Source organism: Biomphalaria glabrata, chromosome 2 (genome assembly GCF_947242115.1).
Source record: "Biomphalaria glabrata chromosome 2, xgBioGlab47.1, whole genome shotgun sequence".
NCBI lineage: Eukaryota > Metazoa > Mollusca > Gastropoda > Planorbidae > Biomphalaria > Biomphalaria glabrata.
This window is the reverse complement of record NC_074712.1, coordinates 28,005,345-28,022,262: the sequence shown is the minus strand read 5'-3', so window position 1 is coordinate 28,022,262 and position 16,918 is coordinate 28,005,345. Positions and strand designations below refer to the sequence as shown.

General features: G+C 38.0%; 1 protein-coding gene across 4 annotated transcripts in view; it reads left to right on the top strand.

The window, feature by feature from the left end:
- The window catches only part of LOC106052488 (adhesion G protein-coupled receptor E3-like), a 28,999-nt gene extending 13,340 nt beyond the window's left edge, over positions 1-15,659 (top strand). For 2 of the 4 annotated variants that reach the window (XR_008776519.1, XR_008776520.1), the window contains exons 7-9: positions 6,623-6,845; positions 8,958-9,793; positions 13,931-15,659. Coding sequence is in view for 2 of the 4 variants with exons in the window: in XM_056019800.1 (XP_055875775.1) it covers positions 6,623-6,845; positions 8,958-9,132 (398 nt within the window). In the remaining 2 variants the exon portion in view is untranslated. The other 2 variants (XM_056019800.1, XM_056019802.1) reach the window with 2 other exon arrangements.
- Positions 15,660-16,918: the final 1,259 nt, after the last annotated feature.

Genomic DNA, 16,918 nt, shown 5'->3' with positions numbered 1-16,918 from the left:
CTGGCTATCTATAGGGCAGATGATGTAAAGGTCATCTGTTTCTGTGGCCCACGGTTAACGAGGGTGTCTTAAAGTCAGCACAACGACCAACCGCCTTTACTTTTCCCCAACTAATGTCAGGTACCCATTAGAGCTGGGTGTATTCAAAATATGCTGAAAATAAAATTCCCGTCTTCACCAGGACCTCGATTCGGAAGCCAAGCGCTTTACCACTCAGCCACCTCGCCTTCTTTCTTGAGATCTAGTAGCATATAAATTACTAGTCGACCGGCATACGCTGCTATTTCGCAGGGCGGCCTTAGGCCACTGCAACTTATGCGACCGCAGTGGGCCCCGCACTTTCATAGGATTTTATAACTTTTAATAGATTTTCCGCTGCCTCCTGTCGATTTACCAGGAGCTCCTGGAAATCTCCTGAATTTGAAAAATATAAGAAATACTCCTGGAAATATCCTGAAATTATTAAAATCTTTAGAAAACTCATACAAATTCCTAAAATATATAGACAAAAATTGTCATTTTGGGCTGTCATTCAATATGGAAAACGCCAATCCCACGCGCATAAAAAAAAACGGCATTATGCAATACCCGTAATTGTGGAATCTAGTGAAAGAAGCTAATGAAGAATACTTGAGGTCAACAATTCTCGTAGATAGAAACATTTTGTAATTCTTGCTATTGAGCGTGATCTATGTAGGAAACAATTCTTATGATATACTGTATGACTTCGATACACACAAGGATCGTAAAGTAATTCTGTACGTAGTGAAGAATGAATAAAATGTAAAGACGAAAATATTTTCTAATACAAATTCTTAAATTTCACTTATCATCCGTATCATAAACCAAAATTGGCCCCGCGTAATACGTTTCGCATAGGGCCCCAAAATGGTTAAATTCGGCCGTGCTATTTAGTGACGGATGAATACAGACTAGATTACTTGTTCTATTTCCCTGACTTCTTGGTCACAATGGTTAAGTGCGACCCTGCTATTTAGTGACGGGTGAATACTACTTGTTCTCCCCCTCTCCTTTTTTTTTTCGCCTCTAAAATGTCTTCCAATTGAGCCGAGAAAGTGCGGCATTTTACTTTGTTACGAAATACTTGAAAATACATGCTTTGTACGCTAAAAATGTGGCAACATTTATCGTAGAAGAGATGAAAGCTTAAAATTTCGCACCTAACGAAGATCGAGAACAAAATCTTTGCATAAATGTTTCTAGATTTCACGCAGGAACTTAAGTGATAGAAGCCTAAACATAATCATGAGGGTGCGCGACGTTTTGGCACTGGCTGTTTAGGTGCAGCCAATTTAGCGCGAAAGGTTCTAATGTTAATTATAAAATATGGTGTTTTTCCACTCTATTCAGGGGCGGACTGGCTATATGGGCAAACGGGCAAATGCCCGGTGGGCCGGTACCAAATGGGCCGGTCTGGTCGCGACCAAAGAAAAAAAAATTAAATGCAGAAAACTTAAAAAAAAAGTGACAGCAGCAAGACACAAAGGCCCGAACACGTTATCTTCTTGTTTTTTTTTTTTTTTTTTTTTTTGTTGTTTTTAATTATTATTACCATTAATTTTGTTTGAAATTCAACAAGAATAAAATTTAAGAATTACACTATACACTGTACGTGTTATCATTTGTAAAACGTTAGACCGTACTTTCTGCTATGCATGAGCGGCATGGCCTTCAGCACTACTTTGATGTCTTCAAGACTGTTTGGCCTGATCATTTTGCTGGTCGACATGGGCCTTTGATGGCACTCCTATTTTTGTTTTACTCCTTCCCTCACCCGTTTTTTTTTATGGTTCCATTGAAAGTTAACGAAAAAGAGGTTAAGTTAGAAAACATTGATATAATGAGTCAAAAGGGGAGACTATTAGCTAGTTAACAAAACTTAATAGAAGTTAACTTAAACACATACACACAGCCGCGAAATAGCAAACCACTCAACTTATTCATTGCTCAATATGGGTATAACCGTATAAAGTTCTACTTTCTGCCATTTGAAAAGAAAAAAAGTAAGTTTCTTGTTGTTTATTTGTAATAACATAGATCTAAAAATACTACACTTAAGGCTTACAAAAAAAATTATTAGATTAAAACATAAATCTAGATCGAAATATATACTTCTACCGTTATGATTATATGATTAATGGCAAACTTATGCTTAGTATGAAGTCATTGATGATGAAAATTATTACAATAATTTATATAGCGCTGTCACATCCGATATTTAATGAAAGGAGATTTAGAATCATTTATATTTTAAATAATATATTCATATACAAATCGCGTTTTTGAGAATGTACTAGGACGAAGCAAGAGCTTTTCACATTTAGAAGTACCTCTCTAACCGTTCTGCTTTCTCTTATCTTGTAAAGGAATTTATATAGTTCGTCCATCGTAGTTCGATTATGACCACTTTGTCATCCAGGGGGCTGAGGGCTTTGCACTGGGGTTTTATGTCTCCTCGTGTGGCTGGTGAGACCTATGTGAGCCCGGAATGTTCGGCCGCACACTAGGCAGGTTATTCCAGCTGGAGCTAGTGTCATTGGCCTTGCTTTTCTTCTATGGCGTTTTTCTTCTGCCAGCTTTGTTCTCTTTTCCTCAGCAACCTGTGCGCCGGTTTTCACAGCGCGACGTCATGATGCTCTGTCATGTGCCTCTGTCTCCCAGGTGGCTGGGTCTATGCTGAACCCCTTCAGAGAAGCTTTGAGGGTGTCCCTGAAGCGCTTTCTTTGACCACCTTGCGAGCGCTTTCCTTCGCTAAGTTAAACATACAAGAGTCGTTTAGGGATACGGTGGTCTTCCATTCTGCATACGTGTCCTGCCCATCGCATCTGGGACTGCATCAGGATTGTGTGGATGCTTTGCAGACCCGCTCTTTGAAGGACTTCATTATCTGGTATTTTGTCTTGCCATTTGACATTCAGTATTTTTCACAGACATGTCGTGGTAGTGATTCAGTTTCTTTGCATGTTAACTGTACACTATCCATGTTTCTGAGTCATAGAGCAATGTAGGGAGGACGACGGCTCGATAGACCCCTAGTTTTGTATTTGTGGTGATATCACTTTAAAGGAATGGGTTGCCTGAGTCAGCCAGGAAAACCAATGACTTAGCATATTTTAAGTCACAGATCAACATGCATGACTAGATTGACACATGAAATGCGTAGGACCTAATTATTTTTATTTTTTTGAAGAAACGTCTGTAATCTATAAGTAATATCAAAATGTTTGAAACTCATTAAGGCTGCTATTGTAGTGTTTATAGTTTTCAGACTACATACATGTATAAATAAAATACATTATGTAAGCCTATGAAAGCATACATCCAGTTTTCGATGCGTTATCAAACTTTATATATTTTGAATAGAATTAGGCTTACACCTATGTTAAAACACATGGGCGTAGCCGAGAGGGGAGGAGTTCAAACCATCACCGGCCTCAGATCTCATTGTCTGAAAGAGAAACTTTACTTACTTCCCCATTGCAGTCAACTCAAGCAAACTACAGACACCAAATTTCATGAGCGTAGACAAAAGGGATTTTGTGGTTCCCCCCCCCCCCCCAATTCCAATACAAAAACTAAAGCATTTTACCTTTTTCTACCAGTCGCTGGACTCCACTGAATAGAAGATTTAGTTTTTGATTTTTTTAGCGGAACAATAGCAGGCTAATTGCACTGTAGATACCTCAAAATATGCATTTTTTAAAACTTAAAATAACGTAAATAATGCTTACAGCGCTCCCCCAGATTCCCTAGCTGTCCCTTGGCGGTGTATACTGCCTTTCACTAATTATAGGGAGTATTCTAGGGTAGAAAAAACGTTTGAAAGAATGAAAGATAAGAATGTAATGAAGATTAATTACATATAGACACACACTAATATATATATAAATTGCGGAGATGTTTAAAATCCCCCCACACACACCGAAAATATATGACATGACAATTGTGGGCCGGTTTATATGGTAATGCCCGGGCCCGTTTTGATACCCAGTCCGCCCCTGACTCTATTCTATTATATTTCATATATAATAAACATTTTCCCCGCATCCCGCCACCCTGTAAAAATTGTCTTCTATTTCATGAACGTATTTGGCGAACTTGATGGGGCTGTCTGGTCGTGTGGCCACGAATCTCAAAATCGGCTCTAACGTTTTTCCTAGACATTCAACAGTTGATGAAAATTGCTGAGAAAACAAAGAGTAGCTCCTTGGCCACACTGAGTAGCTCGTTGGCCACACTGAGAAAACAAATAGTAGCTCCTTGGCCACACTGAGTAGCTCGTTGGCCACACTGAGAAAACAAATAGTAGCTGCTTGGCCACACTGAGTAGCTCGTTGGCCACACTGAGAAAACAAATAGTAGCTCCTTGGCCACACTGAGTAGCTCGTTGGCCACACTGAGAAAACAAATAGTAGCTCCTTGGCCACACTGAGTAGCTCGTTGGCCACACTGAGAAAACAAATAGTAGCTCCTTGGCCACACTGAGTAGCTCGTTGGCCACACTGAGAAAACAAATAGTAGCTCCTTGGCCACACTGAGAAAACAAATAGTAGCTCCTTGGCCACACTGAGAAAACAAATAGTAGCTCCTTGGCCACACTGAGAAAACAAATAGTAGCTCCTTGGCCACACTGAGAAAACAAATAGTAGCTCGTTGGCCACACTGAGAAAACAAATAGTAGCTCCTTGGCCACACTGAGAAAACAAATAGTAGCTCGTTGGCCACACTGAGAAAACAAATAGTAGCTCGTTGGCCACATTGAGAAAACAAATAGTAGCTCCTTGGCCACACTGAGAAAACAAATAGTAACTCGTTGACCACACTGAGAAAACAAATAGTAGCTCGTTGGCCACACTGAGAAAACAAATAGTAGCTCCTTGGCCACACTGAGAAAACAAATAGTAGCTCGTTGACCACATTGAGAAAACAAAGAGTAGCTCGTTGACCACACTGAGAAAACAAATAGTAGCTCGTTGACCACACTGAGAAAACAAAGAGTAGCTCCTTGACCACACTGAGAAAACAAATAGTAGCTCGTTGGCCACACTGAGAAAACAAAGAGTAGCTCGTTGACCACACTGACAAAACTTTAGTTTGTTGTAAGTTTTAAAAAAGAAAAAAAAAAGAAATCTATTTGTTCTAAATCTAGAGCCAACATCGGTTTTGAAAAGACTATCGCGTTCGGGAATTTCCGAATGTAAGGCATTATTGCTTCAAGAGTGGAATAAATTAATGTTCATGAAAATTGTGCACATTGTCTTCTTAGTCTAAATGTAAATGTCTATCATTGGACTATTATAATAAGTAGTAGACCTATGCATTCACTTACCCAGGACTCTTTCTCTTGTTCGGGGGTGGGGAGAGTGGACGATGTTCCATTGTTTTTTAATTTAACATTCATTAGTTGTTGTTTTTTTAAATTGCTCTTTAACTTCTACAATGGAGGTATTGTCTTTTAAAATAGTAATTTTAATTTTTGTTTGTCTCGTGTTGAAAAAGTTATTAATTTGGTCTAGCTAGGTCGTATGACGTACTGGAAAGTTGCATTTTTTTGGGTGCTTTGAAGTTATTCGGACTGATTTCTTTAAATGAAATGCTATAAGAACTCGTACGCCAATGTGTATCAACCCTCGTCAATTCTTGTTAGTGTAACTAAGCGAGACCCATTGTTCTAGAAGGCCTAGACACTGACATGCAACATAGCAAACTGTGGGTAGTGGAGACCAATAGCGTGGCAACGAAGTATACGTCTCCACTGTCCACAGGTTGCCACGTTGCATGTCAGTGTCTAGGCCTAGTGCAATGAATGGTCTCAAGCTGGGCTGTGTGAAAAAGTTAAAAGTTCTTTTTTCCTTTGACTTTATTTTTAATGTTTTTTTAAAATGAAATGCTATAAGAATTTTTTTGCGACAGACTATTTAACCTCATTAACAAAAATGTAGTCTAACTAGGCCATGTGACGTAGTTGGAAGTTTTTTTTCCCCATTTGTTATTTTTCGAGAGGATTTCATTAAATGAAATGCCATAAGACTTCATTAGCAGACATTCGCAGATGTTTAATAACCCTCGTCAACTCTCTCGTGCTGAGTCAATTTTTTAGTCTTAGGCCGTGTGACGAAGTGGAATTTTTCCTATTAATATCCAATGAATGATTTCATCTATAAATGTACATTGACTCCTCCTCGGCTAGATGATTTGCAAATATCCACTAGTACTGATGTGACACTGATGTCTGTCACGAATTGCTCGTATTTGAGTATAGGATTCTACACTTACAATTGCTAGTAACGAGTATAGGATATATACACCCATATTTATTAGAATCTTATTCGCCTTATTAAATATGTATGTCTGTTTTCATTTCGTTTTGACTTAATTATTTCTTATCTATGGTCATTCATATGATTCATTAGTTATAGAAAGATATAGAAAGCAAAGAAGAAGCTCTTTCAAAGACTCATCAGTTTCATAAAGAATTATTTATTTATGCCACTTTTTATAAATATTTGTATAATTTTTCATTTATTAAAAAACAACAATAAATTTTCCATATATTTATTTATTTACTTAAATGAACCAAATGTTAAAACTTATTCTGCAGGCTTGGCCATGGTTGGACCTTCATCCCTGATTATCTTCTGTAACATAATTTGCTTTACCCTAACCGTAGTACAAGTACGTAGAGTTGGTCAACTGGTTTCCAAGGACGCCTTGAGGAAGGAAGGTCATGAGAATATTGACGTCTATATTAAACTTTCAAGCATGACTGGATCATTTTGGCTTTTGGACATATTAGCTGTAGCCATTAATCAAGACTTTTTGAGGTAACTGCCAAATTAATTTTTTTTTTGAGGACTAAAATAATTTATTTTATTTGAACTTTTTTTTTTATGGAGGCCATCATTTATAACAGGTTTTACAGCTACACGTTTGCTGTTTTTTATATGTCCAGTTTAGCCAAATTTATTCAGATTATCAGAAACCTGTCTTATGACGCATATATTTGTTAAGAAATGGGTATACCACAAAAATCTACACATACCAAACGGAGACACGCACGTAATTTGCTAAACTATCTCTTCTGGGTCATTTTTCTTTTGTTGCTTTCTTTTACTATTCAACATCTCATCAAACCAAGGGAAACAAGCAAAGGACAAAAATTAATGTTATAAAATATTTTCGACAGGTTTATGAATAAATCATTGAGTAGATATAGAAAAAAGGAGGAAGCGAATAGCCAATGTAAGGGAAACAATTTCAAAATAACCTTTATAAAAGCAACTAAAGGTAGCGAATCTTGTATCTCGGTTTGCTGATGTTTTAAATGTGAGTGAACATATTTTTATTTCTGTATAACCTTGCACGTTGTCTGGTCGCTTCTTATCTTACTGTCATTATCACTGCTAGGTATACAATGACTTGTTCACTGTTCACAACGCTGGTCCATTGATGCACCAGATGCTAAGTTTTGTTTGCAGAGTATCTTAGTATTCATCGTAAGACTCGGAGTCCTGGCGAGTTACGAGATTGACCATTGACTTTGACTTTTCAAGCGACCCGAAGTTTGACTCATACTTGTTTACCCCATGCGGATCATGTGTACTTAATATGTTGTCTGTTTCATGTATGTGTGTCTTTTTAATGTAGAATCACATCTATATTACATTTATAATGGCTAGATTTGAGTCCAGTCACAGTCACACTTAAAGGTTGGTAGACATTCTGTGAATACAGATAAAACATAAACAAAAAGAACGAATTTTGTTTTTAACTATACAGAAAGTTACATAGATTTAGCTTTGAATAAGTTGTCTTATTGGCTACTACACCTTGTTCTAATAAACTTTGTCAAATGATCTCCTAATTTTTGACTCTGAACTACATATCCATGTTTTGTATACCAATAACTCTTCTCCTTCTTCTAGTGTGACACTATCGTGGATCTGATCAAATACAGCTAGAAAAACAAACAACGGGAGTCGTCCGAGTTAATGTAAAACGTCTTCAGCACTGCACAATAGGATTAGAGCTAGCCACCACTTCAATAGTTTCAATGACAAAGTTTTGTAGAACAGTGTGGTGCATACCGCTGGTACATAGTTGGAGCTATGGTTTAACGTTTTGCTGGGGATGTTAATTATGACGTAACGTTTTGGAAATTTTGATCGAATTTTTATCTAAAATATTTGTATCAAAAATATTATGTATGTAAAGGTTTATATAATGTTAAGACGAGTTCGAAAATTAATGAGGAACGCAGTATTTCCCGTGAATATGCACCCCCAGCCTCGACCAATATACTACATCCAGTAATAGATTTAGATTCTGTTTTCGCCGTGTATGTCTGTTTTCGGCACATAATTTTATTTTTGCCCCAAAAGTGTACTCCGCGACCTTGGTTTGTGACTTCCAGCTGTCTCATTCCGAAGACGCCTGCAGTCAAGTGCTCTCTTCTATGTCAGTTAAAGCAAGTTGGCGCCTAAGCTGGTCCTTATAGGTTTTCGTGGGGCACCTCTGTTACGTCAACCGCATTTCAAATTTCAACTCACCAAAAAGGACTGCTTTTGGCATACGCTCGACCCCATAAGATCTATATTTTAAATGTAGATAAACACAGGTGGGTGTCACCCGGGACTGTCTACCCTCTGCAGCAATTTAGTAACATCTCTGGGTATAATGTCAGGCAAAAGACTGACATTCAACGGGAATAAAAAGCTAAGAGTAAAAGAAAAGTTAAGTTCACATATCTTCTGGCATGGGCAAACGTAGTTCTACTAGGACATTACAACAAGTGATAGATAGTCACATTGACAAACATCCAAGTACGTCAATAGTCGGAATATAAATGACGATAGTTTAATGAACAATCGTCTTGCCGATGCGGCAATGGTAGTAATGAGTTCACATTTTAAAAATTGTGTTCATTGTTGTTCCAGGTTTGTGTCTATCATTTTAAATGGCCTCCAAGGATTGTTCATCTTCTTGTCCTACACTGCCAATAGCAAGGTTCTCAAATTATATCGTGGCTTACGGAACAAAGGGGACATCATCGCCACGTCTGCCAAAACTCAGTCAGAGAGAACAAACCCAAGTAGTCGGCAAATAAAATGACTGCTTCTTGCCAAGAATAACTAAATGAAGACATGACGAACTCGTGTAATATTTAATGAGATTCATTTTTGTTTATGACGACTACATTTTTACAATCCAAACAAGATTACAAAAGGAATCAACACAAAGCCAGTATTGTTCATTCTCGCGCTATTGTACATGAGGTAGCAATGTACTCCTGAATTTGAATGTAACACTATTATAGTAAGATGACACCCAGGTGACATGACTTCGATTATGTATTATTAGATATTTTAAATGTCTAGGTCAGAGGTGTAGTGAGAAAAACGTGCACCCTGGGCAAGGTACTTTATTGGCGCCCCAAGCGTTTTTTTCATGACCATCACAAAGAAATAAAGGCTTATAAATAGAATGTATTTAATACTACAGTGATGCAAATAACCTTAGAATCTATTTAGCTAACTCAAATATCTACAGTACTTTCACTTCTACAAAACACTCGCGACTATTTTACTTGCTCAAAAGAACTAGGATACTCCGTGGTGTTTCTTTTTTCTTAAATCGATGTTTCTAAAATTCAATCATGAAGCGGTATCAAGAATGTATTGTAATTAATATAAACCTGTAGGAAGTCTATGATTACACAAAATCCTCCTCTACATGGGTGTAAAATAGAATGTAAAACTCCTCAAGTTGGTAGGTGTAATATACTAAGTCAATTCATAACCTTAGAAACAAGGCTTTATTTCAATAAAACACGACTGATACACACAATAACACAGTACAGACTGGTCACGATTCACAGACTACGATAATGCGAACACGATTACAAATACTAGCACGATTACAAGCACGGGTAACACACAAGTTCATTTAACGATCACTCCATTCACCCCTCCTTTATTTCTTTCTGGGTCTTAGGTTATAACCATGCGTATGAAGGGAAGGATCCGGAGGTATCTCTGGCGTAGACTTTTCTCCTTGCAAGTCGTAACTGTCCTGTACGGGACTCGAGTCAATATTGGCCTCTGGCATTGGGTGGCTCCCCTGTGAGTCACTGATGACTTCTGGCTGGTTGTACATCATTGGGGTGGGACTCTGTGAATTACTGATAGTTTCAGGCACGTAGCGACTCCCTGGTGAGAGATCCAAAGAGTCACCGACCTCTTGAGGCAGAATACCGTTCTCTGGTTCGAAATAGTCGTTCGTGGAACTTTCCTTTGGCGCCAGGTGCCTAAGCGACACTGTCTCCTCCCGGCCGTTTGGAAATCGTATATGGGCGTACTGTGGGTTGCAGCTAATAAGTTCAACCTCTTGTACCAATGGGTCAAATTTTGAAGATCTTACAGGGGATTTTAGTAATACTTTGCCTGGGTTCTGTAGCCAAGTAGGCAAGGATGTTCCCGTTGGCGATCTTCTGTTGAATTTGAAGATCCGTTCGTGTGGAGTTTCATTAGTAGAAGTACACAGTAATGATCGAATTGAGTGAAGTGCCTGGGGCAACACAGATTCCCACTGTGATAGTTCCAACTTCCCTGAGTCCAATGCTAATAAAATAGCCTGCCACAATGTTTTATTCAACTTTTCAATTTGCCCATTTCCTTTGGCATTATAGGGCGTTGTCCTGCTAGTGGCTATGCCCTTAGAATGTAGATATTCTGTAGTTTCTGTGGACATAAATGATGTGCCACGATCAGAGTGGATGTAACTGGGTGTTCCAAAGAGGAAAAATAACTGGTCGAAGCACTTTATTACTGTCTTAGAAGTCATATCAGGACAGGGAAAAGCGAATGGAAACCGAGAATATTCGTCAATCATTGTTAACAAATACTTGTTGCGAGTAGCTGATGGCAAAGGACCTTTAAAGTCAACACTTATTCTTTCAAACGGCTGTGTGGCCTTGATGAGCGTACCTGCAAATTCCTTATAGAATTGCGGTTTAATTCTATTGCAGGTTCTGCATTGTTGAATGGTCTGTCTGACCTCTTCAACCGAGAAGGGTAAGTTCTTTGACCTGACATAATGTAGAAGTCTAGTGACACCTGGATGACACAGGTAGTCATGGTACGTCTTCAGGCTACTTTGTTTCGTCATGGTTGCACAGTGCCCTCTAGACAAGGTGTCTGCTGCTGTGTTGGCGTTCCCAGGTCTATACTGTATATCAAACTTGAAGTTTGCCAGTTCCAATTTCCACCTTTGTATCTTATCGTTTTTAATTTTCTTGTCATGAGTGTCTTTAAATATGTATGAAATAGACCGCTGGTCCGTAATAAGCGTAAAATGATTGCCACACAAATAATGCTTCCATTTGCGTATGGCTTCAATTATTGCAGTGGCTTCTTTCTCTATGGCAGACTGATGCCTTTCAGTAGGTGAAAGAGTTCTAGAGAAGAATGCAATAGGTCTTCCCTCCTGATTTAAAGTGGCAGCTACTGCGATGTCAGAAGCGTCAGTTTCCACAATTAGAGGATGGTCATACTTTATGGTGAAAATTGCTGCTTTCTGCAATTCTTCTTTCAAGTCTTCCAACGCTGTTTTTACTTCTGTAGGTACAGGAAAAATTTGATTTTTCATTATAGGATACATTTTGTCGGAGAAATTTGGTATCCAGTGAGCATAATATGCCAAAAGTCCTACAATCCTTTTCTGAGACTTCAGATCTTTTGGAGGTGGCAAATCTCGCAGAGCTTGAAATCTATCAGGGTCCGGCTTTAAATGCCCTTTGGATATTTCATATCCAAGAAGCTTTACCTTCTTAGTAGCAAATACACTTTTACTTTCGTTGAAAGTTATTCCGTATTCCAGAGCTACCTTCTGAAAATGCAACAGATTTTTGTTATGGGAGTCTACATCTGTACCACATATTGTTACATTGTCGACATAGGCAAACGTGTCAGACAACTTTTCTTTTGCTATAATAGTGTCTATGGTTTTCTGGAAGCAAGCTACACCGTTAGTGACCCCAAAGGGTATTCTGCAAAACTGGTAGAGTTTACCACAAGCTTCGAAGGCTGTGTATTTTTTTTCGCTCTGTTGGATAGGTATTTGGTGATAAGCACTCTCCAGATCCAATGTGCTAAAGATTTCATACCTGGAAATTTTCTCCACCATTTCATCCACTCTAGGCATGGGGTAAGCGTCCAGGTAAGTAAATCTATTTATAGTTTGGCTATAATCAACGACCATTCGCTTTTTGTGCCGCTCATTGGTCGTGACAAGGACTTGAGCTCTCCAAGGTGATTTGGAAGGTTCAATGATACCGTTTCGTATCAATTTCTCAACTTCAGCTTTAATAAATTGTGTGTCTTGGAAGGAGTAACGACGAGATTTAGTAGCTATAGGTCTGCAATCAGGGGATAAATTTGCAAACAATTGTGGTGCCTCTACCTTAACAGCATTGAGCGAGCAGACATGAAATGCAGGTCGACCACCGTTGAATGGAATTATCAGTTCTTTGTGTAATGCAAGGAAATCTAACCCAAGCACTACATCAGTGCAAAGTTCATCTAGTAACGAAAGTTTGAATTGATTGTAAACTTCCCCTTTGTATTTTAGCGATGCAAACGTGTGGCCTCTTGTGACGCTTGACAGTTGAGATGACGCCATAGAAATTTTGTGCTTTGAACGTGTCACTGACCAATCGTACTCTCTTGGTATGTTTGAAGAAATGTAGCTTTCCCCGCTACCTGTATCAATTAGGGCTTTTAGGTTCACGCCATTTACAGAGATGTGTACTGTTGATTTAGTTAAACCAGGTACAGACGAAGTAGCAATTAGTGATGTTAGATGTGTAGAGTCCTTAATGCAGCTACAATCTTTACAAGATTGTCTTTTAATCTCGTGGCTAGGAGATGTTTTGACTTTTGTTTTGGTTATAGGAGTGTTGTGAGACCTGCAAACCTTCGATAAATGTCCATTTTTCCCGCACGAATGACACATGCAGTCTTTGGCAGGGCATTTCGCTCTGAGATGCCGACTACCTCCGCAAAAGAAACATTTAGTATTCACTGTTGCGATTGTTTCTGAGTCCACCATTTCTTCGGTTGAGATTGCCAATGACGAAAGGGATGACTCTACCAATTGAGACGGAGTACTAAACGAACTGGATTCTTTTTGGGCCATGTCGAGAGTCTTGGCAATATCTAAAGCCATTTTCAAGTCAAGGGATCTTTTCTCAAGTAGCCTCTGTCTAATTACACTCGAACGCATGCCGCTAACAAAGGCATCGCGAATGGCGTCCTCTTCATTTTTGTCAGCACTGACAGCTCGGAACTGACAATCTCTGGCCATCACTCTCAGCTTGTGTACAAATTGATCAAGACTTTGATCGACTTCTTGTTTGCAAGTTGCAAGCAAATGTCTGGCCAATGTTTCATTAGGGGCCTTCACAAATAAATTCTCAAGAATAGATTTTGCTTCTGAGTATTTAGAACAGGTAGAAATGTACTGATATAAGGATGGAGACACAAAGTTGCATAGCAGGTCAAACTGTTCGCTTTCACTAGCCCCTACCTTCGTTGCGAATCTGTCAAAACAAGAAATCCAATGTTTCCATGTAACTGAAGCATTAGTTGAACTAGGATCAGCATCCAGTCTATTGGGACGCAAAAACTTGTCCATTTAAGAATGGTTTTATTGAAATAAATTGTAATATACTAAGTCAATTCATAACCTTAGAAACAAGGCTTTATTTCAATAAAACACGACTGATACACACAATAACACAGTACAGACTGGTCACGATTCACAGACTACGATAATGCGAACACGATTACAAATACTAGCACGATTACAAGCACGGGTAACACACAAGTTCATTTAACGATCACTCCAGTAGGCTTTATAAATGTGTGAAAAAAACAAACGTTTAGGCCTATCGTTATTTAAAATGTGTCTCTTCTATCAAATCATTTTATAATGACATGGTAAAGCCAAGAACTAATCAACCTATAACCACGTTTTTGAAATAGGATCCACATAGAAAATCAACTATTAAGTGCCACAAAATGAATAAAATGAGGAACTGAAATTGACTCGACCTGTGTTATCACTCATCGAGAGCAAAGTTTTTAATATCAAGGAATCGTTCTGGGGGACGTCTTGAACTTCACGCTTCAGATTTAACCTGACCGATAAAAGTGGAGGAATTGGGTTCATCGAATGTCACAGCAACCCTGCGGTGAACGTCAAGGGACAGAGGATGACGTCTTCATAGTCCGAACCTATAGACCTATCATTAGAATTGTATCAAGTGGATTTATACATTCGGTTAGCCAGATTTTTTGGTGGGATGGGGGGGGGGCAATAAGATCGGTATCAAAAATGTTACTATTTTTAAATCTAGCGTTCATTACTAAGAGGAAAAAAAATCGCACTTCCAAAGATTGGTCAGCTTTATAATAAAGGAATTACCTTTTCGTTTATTATTTACACTTTTAATTATAATTTTTCTATTGTTACGATACCTCTAGTCAAGTCATAACTTCATTGAGGGCGAAACCTGGATACTGATCTTAAAAACGGCTCTAACGAATTTTCTACACATTTTAACACTTGATGTATATCACTTAAAAAATAATGACTAGCTCGTTGGACATAAGGGGAAAACGTTAGTTTGACCGTCATAATCTTCAAAGTAATAATAATAAATGTAGATTTGGCTCAAGAACTAGACTTAGATCTAGAGCTAACATCGGTTTTGAAAGGACTACCGCGATTGGGAATTTTTGTAGGCCTATCATTGGAATTATTCAATGAAAAAAAACTTGTAATCAGAAGTAGTTTACCGATAACTGAGTAATTTACTACATTTAAAATTGCTTTAAGTTTATTGTTTAAAGTAAATCGTATACAAATTACATCTAGGTTTAAGATCAAGAAGTAGATCTAGGTCTAAACTAGATCTTAAGAGTTCTAAATGAGAAATGAACAATTAAAAACTTCAATTTTCCTTCTAGAACATACGCCAATATTCCATGACATTCACAAAGCACGGTAAAATAGCAAGTGGTTTAAAAACAAAAGAGGCGGTGCTAAACATAATTATTAAAAGTTCTAATAAATGTACAATGACGGTGAACACTCGAAAACGATGGCTCCTGTCAATGGTTTAGATCAAGTGTCAGCAAAACAATTTTGGTGGCATCGATACAATTATGTGCAGCTGTTCATCTGTCATGACTGCAGCTAATTATTTGTTCTGCTAATGTTATAGTCTGGGAGTTAATGACCTGACAAATGAGGGACTCATTACATATATATATACCTCCTCCTTGGTCCTCGAAGATGAGCACATCTCTCATTCCCAATGAATTAGAAAATGACTGTAACGTCCAATCCTCGCATGGGTAAGTTGCGTCTACTTCAGATAGACCCGCTTCTCATTACAACAGATACACAAAAAGGCCCAAGCAGGAATCTCTCTTTAGTTTTATCTCATGGAACTTTTTAAAAATAAAACATTTGTAAGTTTTATAGAAGAATCGATTTCATGCTTTGATTTATTTCTATACAAATATTGCATTATGGTATGTATCAATAAATCAATGTATTTGTCATTTCTTGAAGTTTACGTTTGGACTTTAATTGCATGACCATTGTATTGTTTTATTGTGTCATTAAATTTAAGTCACACATGAATGACATCCCAATTACTAGACATTCTTATCGGTTATTGTAGCTACAACGATCGCACAGTTTCAACTTTACTGACCACGAATTAGGAGAACAAACTTTTATGAACTAATAAGAATCATGAATAGGAATAAATTAGAAAAATAAAATAAAAATAAGTAGCGTCGCGTCTCCATTAAAAGTGTCTTAATATAGTTCAGTCTGTGATATTCTCATTTTCATACACTAGTTTCTTTTTTTTTTTTAGTCAATTATTTTTAATTATTTTCAGTTGAGTTATTCGAAATTTCGGCTCTCGTTCTAGATGGCGGAATCTCTGACATGAGATTTAACACAAGGTTATTTTTCAGCATTTTTGGTAGGCTTCTTTTGGTAGAAACGCGAAATATATTAGCAGACGATGTGTCAAGCGCCTAGACAGACCTAAAACCGAAACTGAATCTGATAAACTTTCAAAACCAGACATCCATGCTTAACAAATTTGAAGCGATGTAGGTAATAGGACTTTACTTGACGCGGGGTCCCGGGTTCGAATCCTAGTGAAGACTGGGATTTTTAATTTCGGGATCTTCGGGCGCCTTTGAGTCCACCCAGGTCTATAGGGTACATGACATTAGTTGAGGAAAAGTAAATGCGGTTGGTCGTTGTACTGGCCACATGACACCCTCGTCAACTGTGGGCCACAGAAACAGATGATCTTTTTCTCATCCGATCACAAGGACTGACAGGGGAACTACTAGACTCAGACTATTGGTTTCTATGCTTTACACAAACGTATCAAATCTTCAAAAAATAGTGTTATCTTTGATCACGATAACATAACAAGTAATTTTGTGTTTTCAGTAGAGATGGGACTCGAGCCTAACGTTTATAGTTCGGGTTCGATTCGGTCAGATTTAAGTTAGAGTTTAGATTGGTTTAATGACGAGTATAGTTCGGGTTCAGTTTGGTTCAATCAGTTCTAAAGCTATTATACGCGTCGCGGGCCACATAACAGAAAAGAAACAAACAAAAAACATCAAATAAAGAATAATGCTTTTTTATTAGAAACCCGTGGATTACTTACACCAATTCATAAGATTTAGGAAGTTTATCCGAAACTAACTTCTGAAAGTCATAAATGTAAATGTTAGTCTGCTAGGCAATTACGCCACATTGTTTTCGCCCCTTTTCACCTGTTAAATGAAGAGTT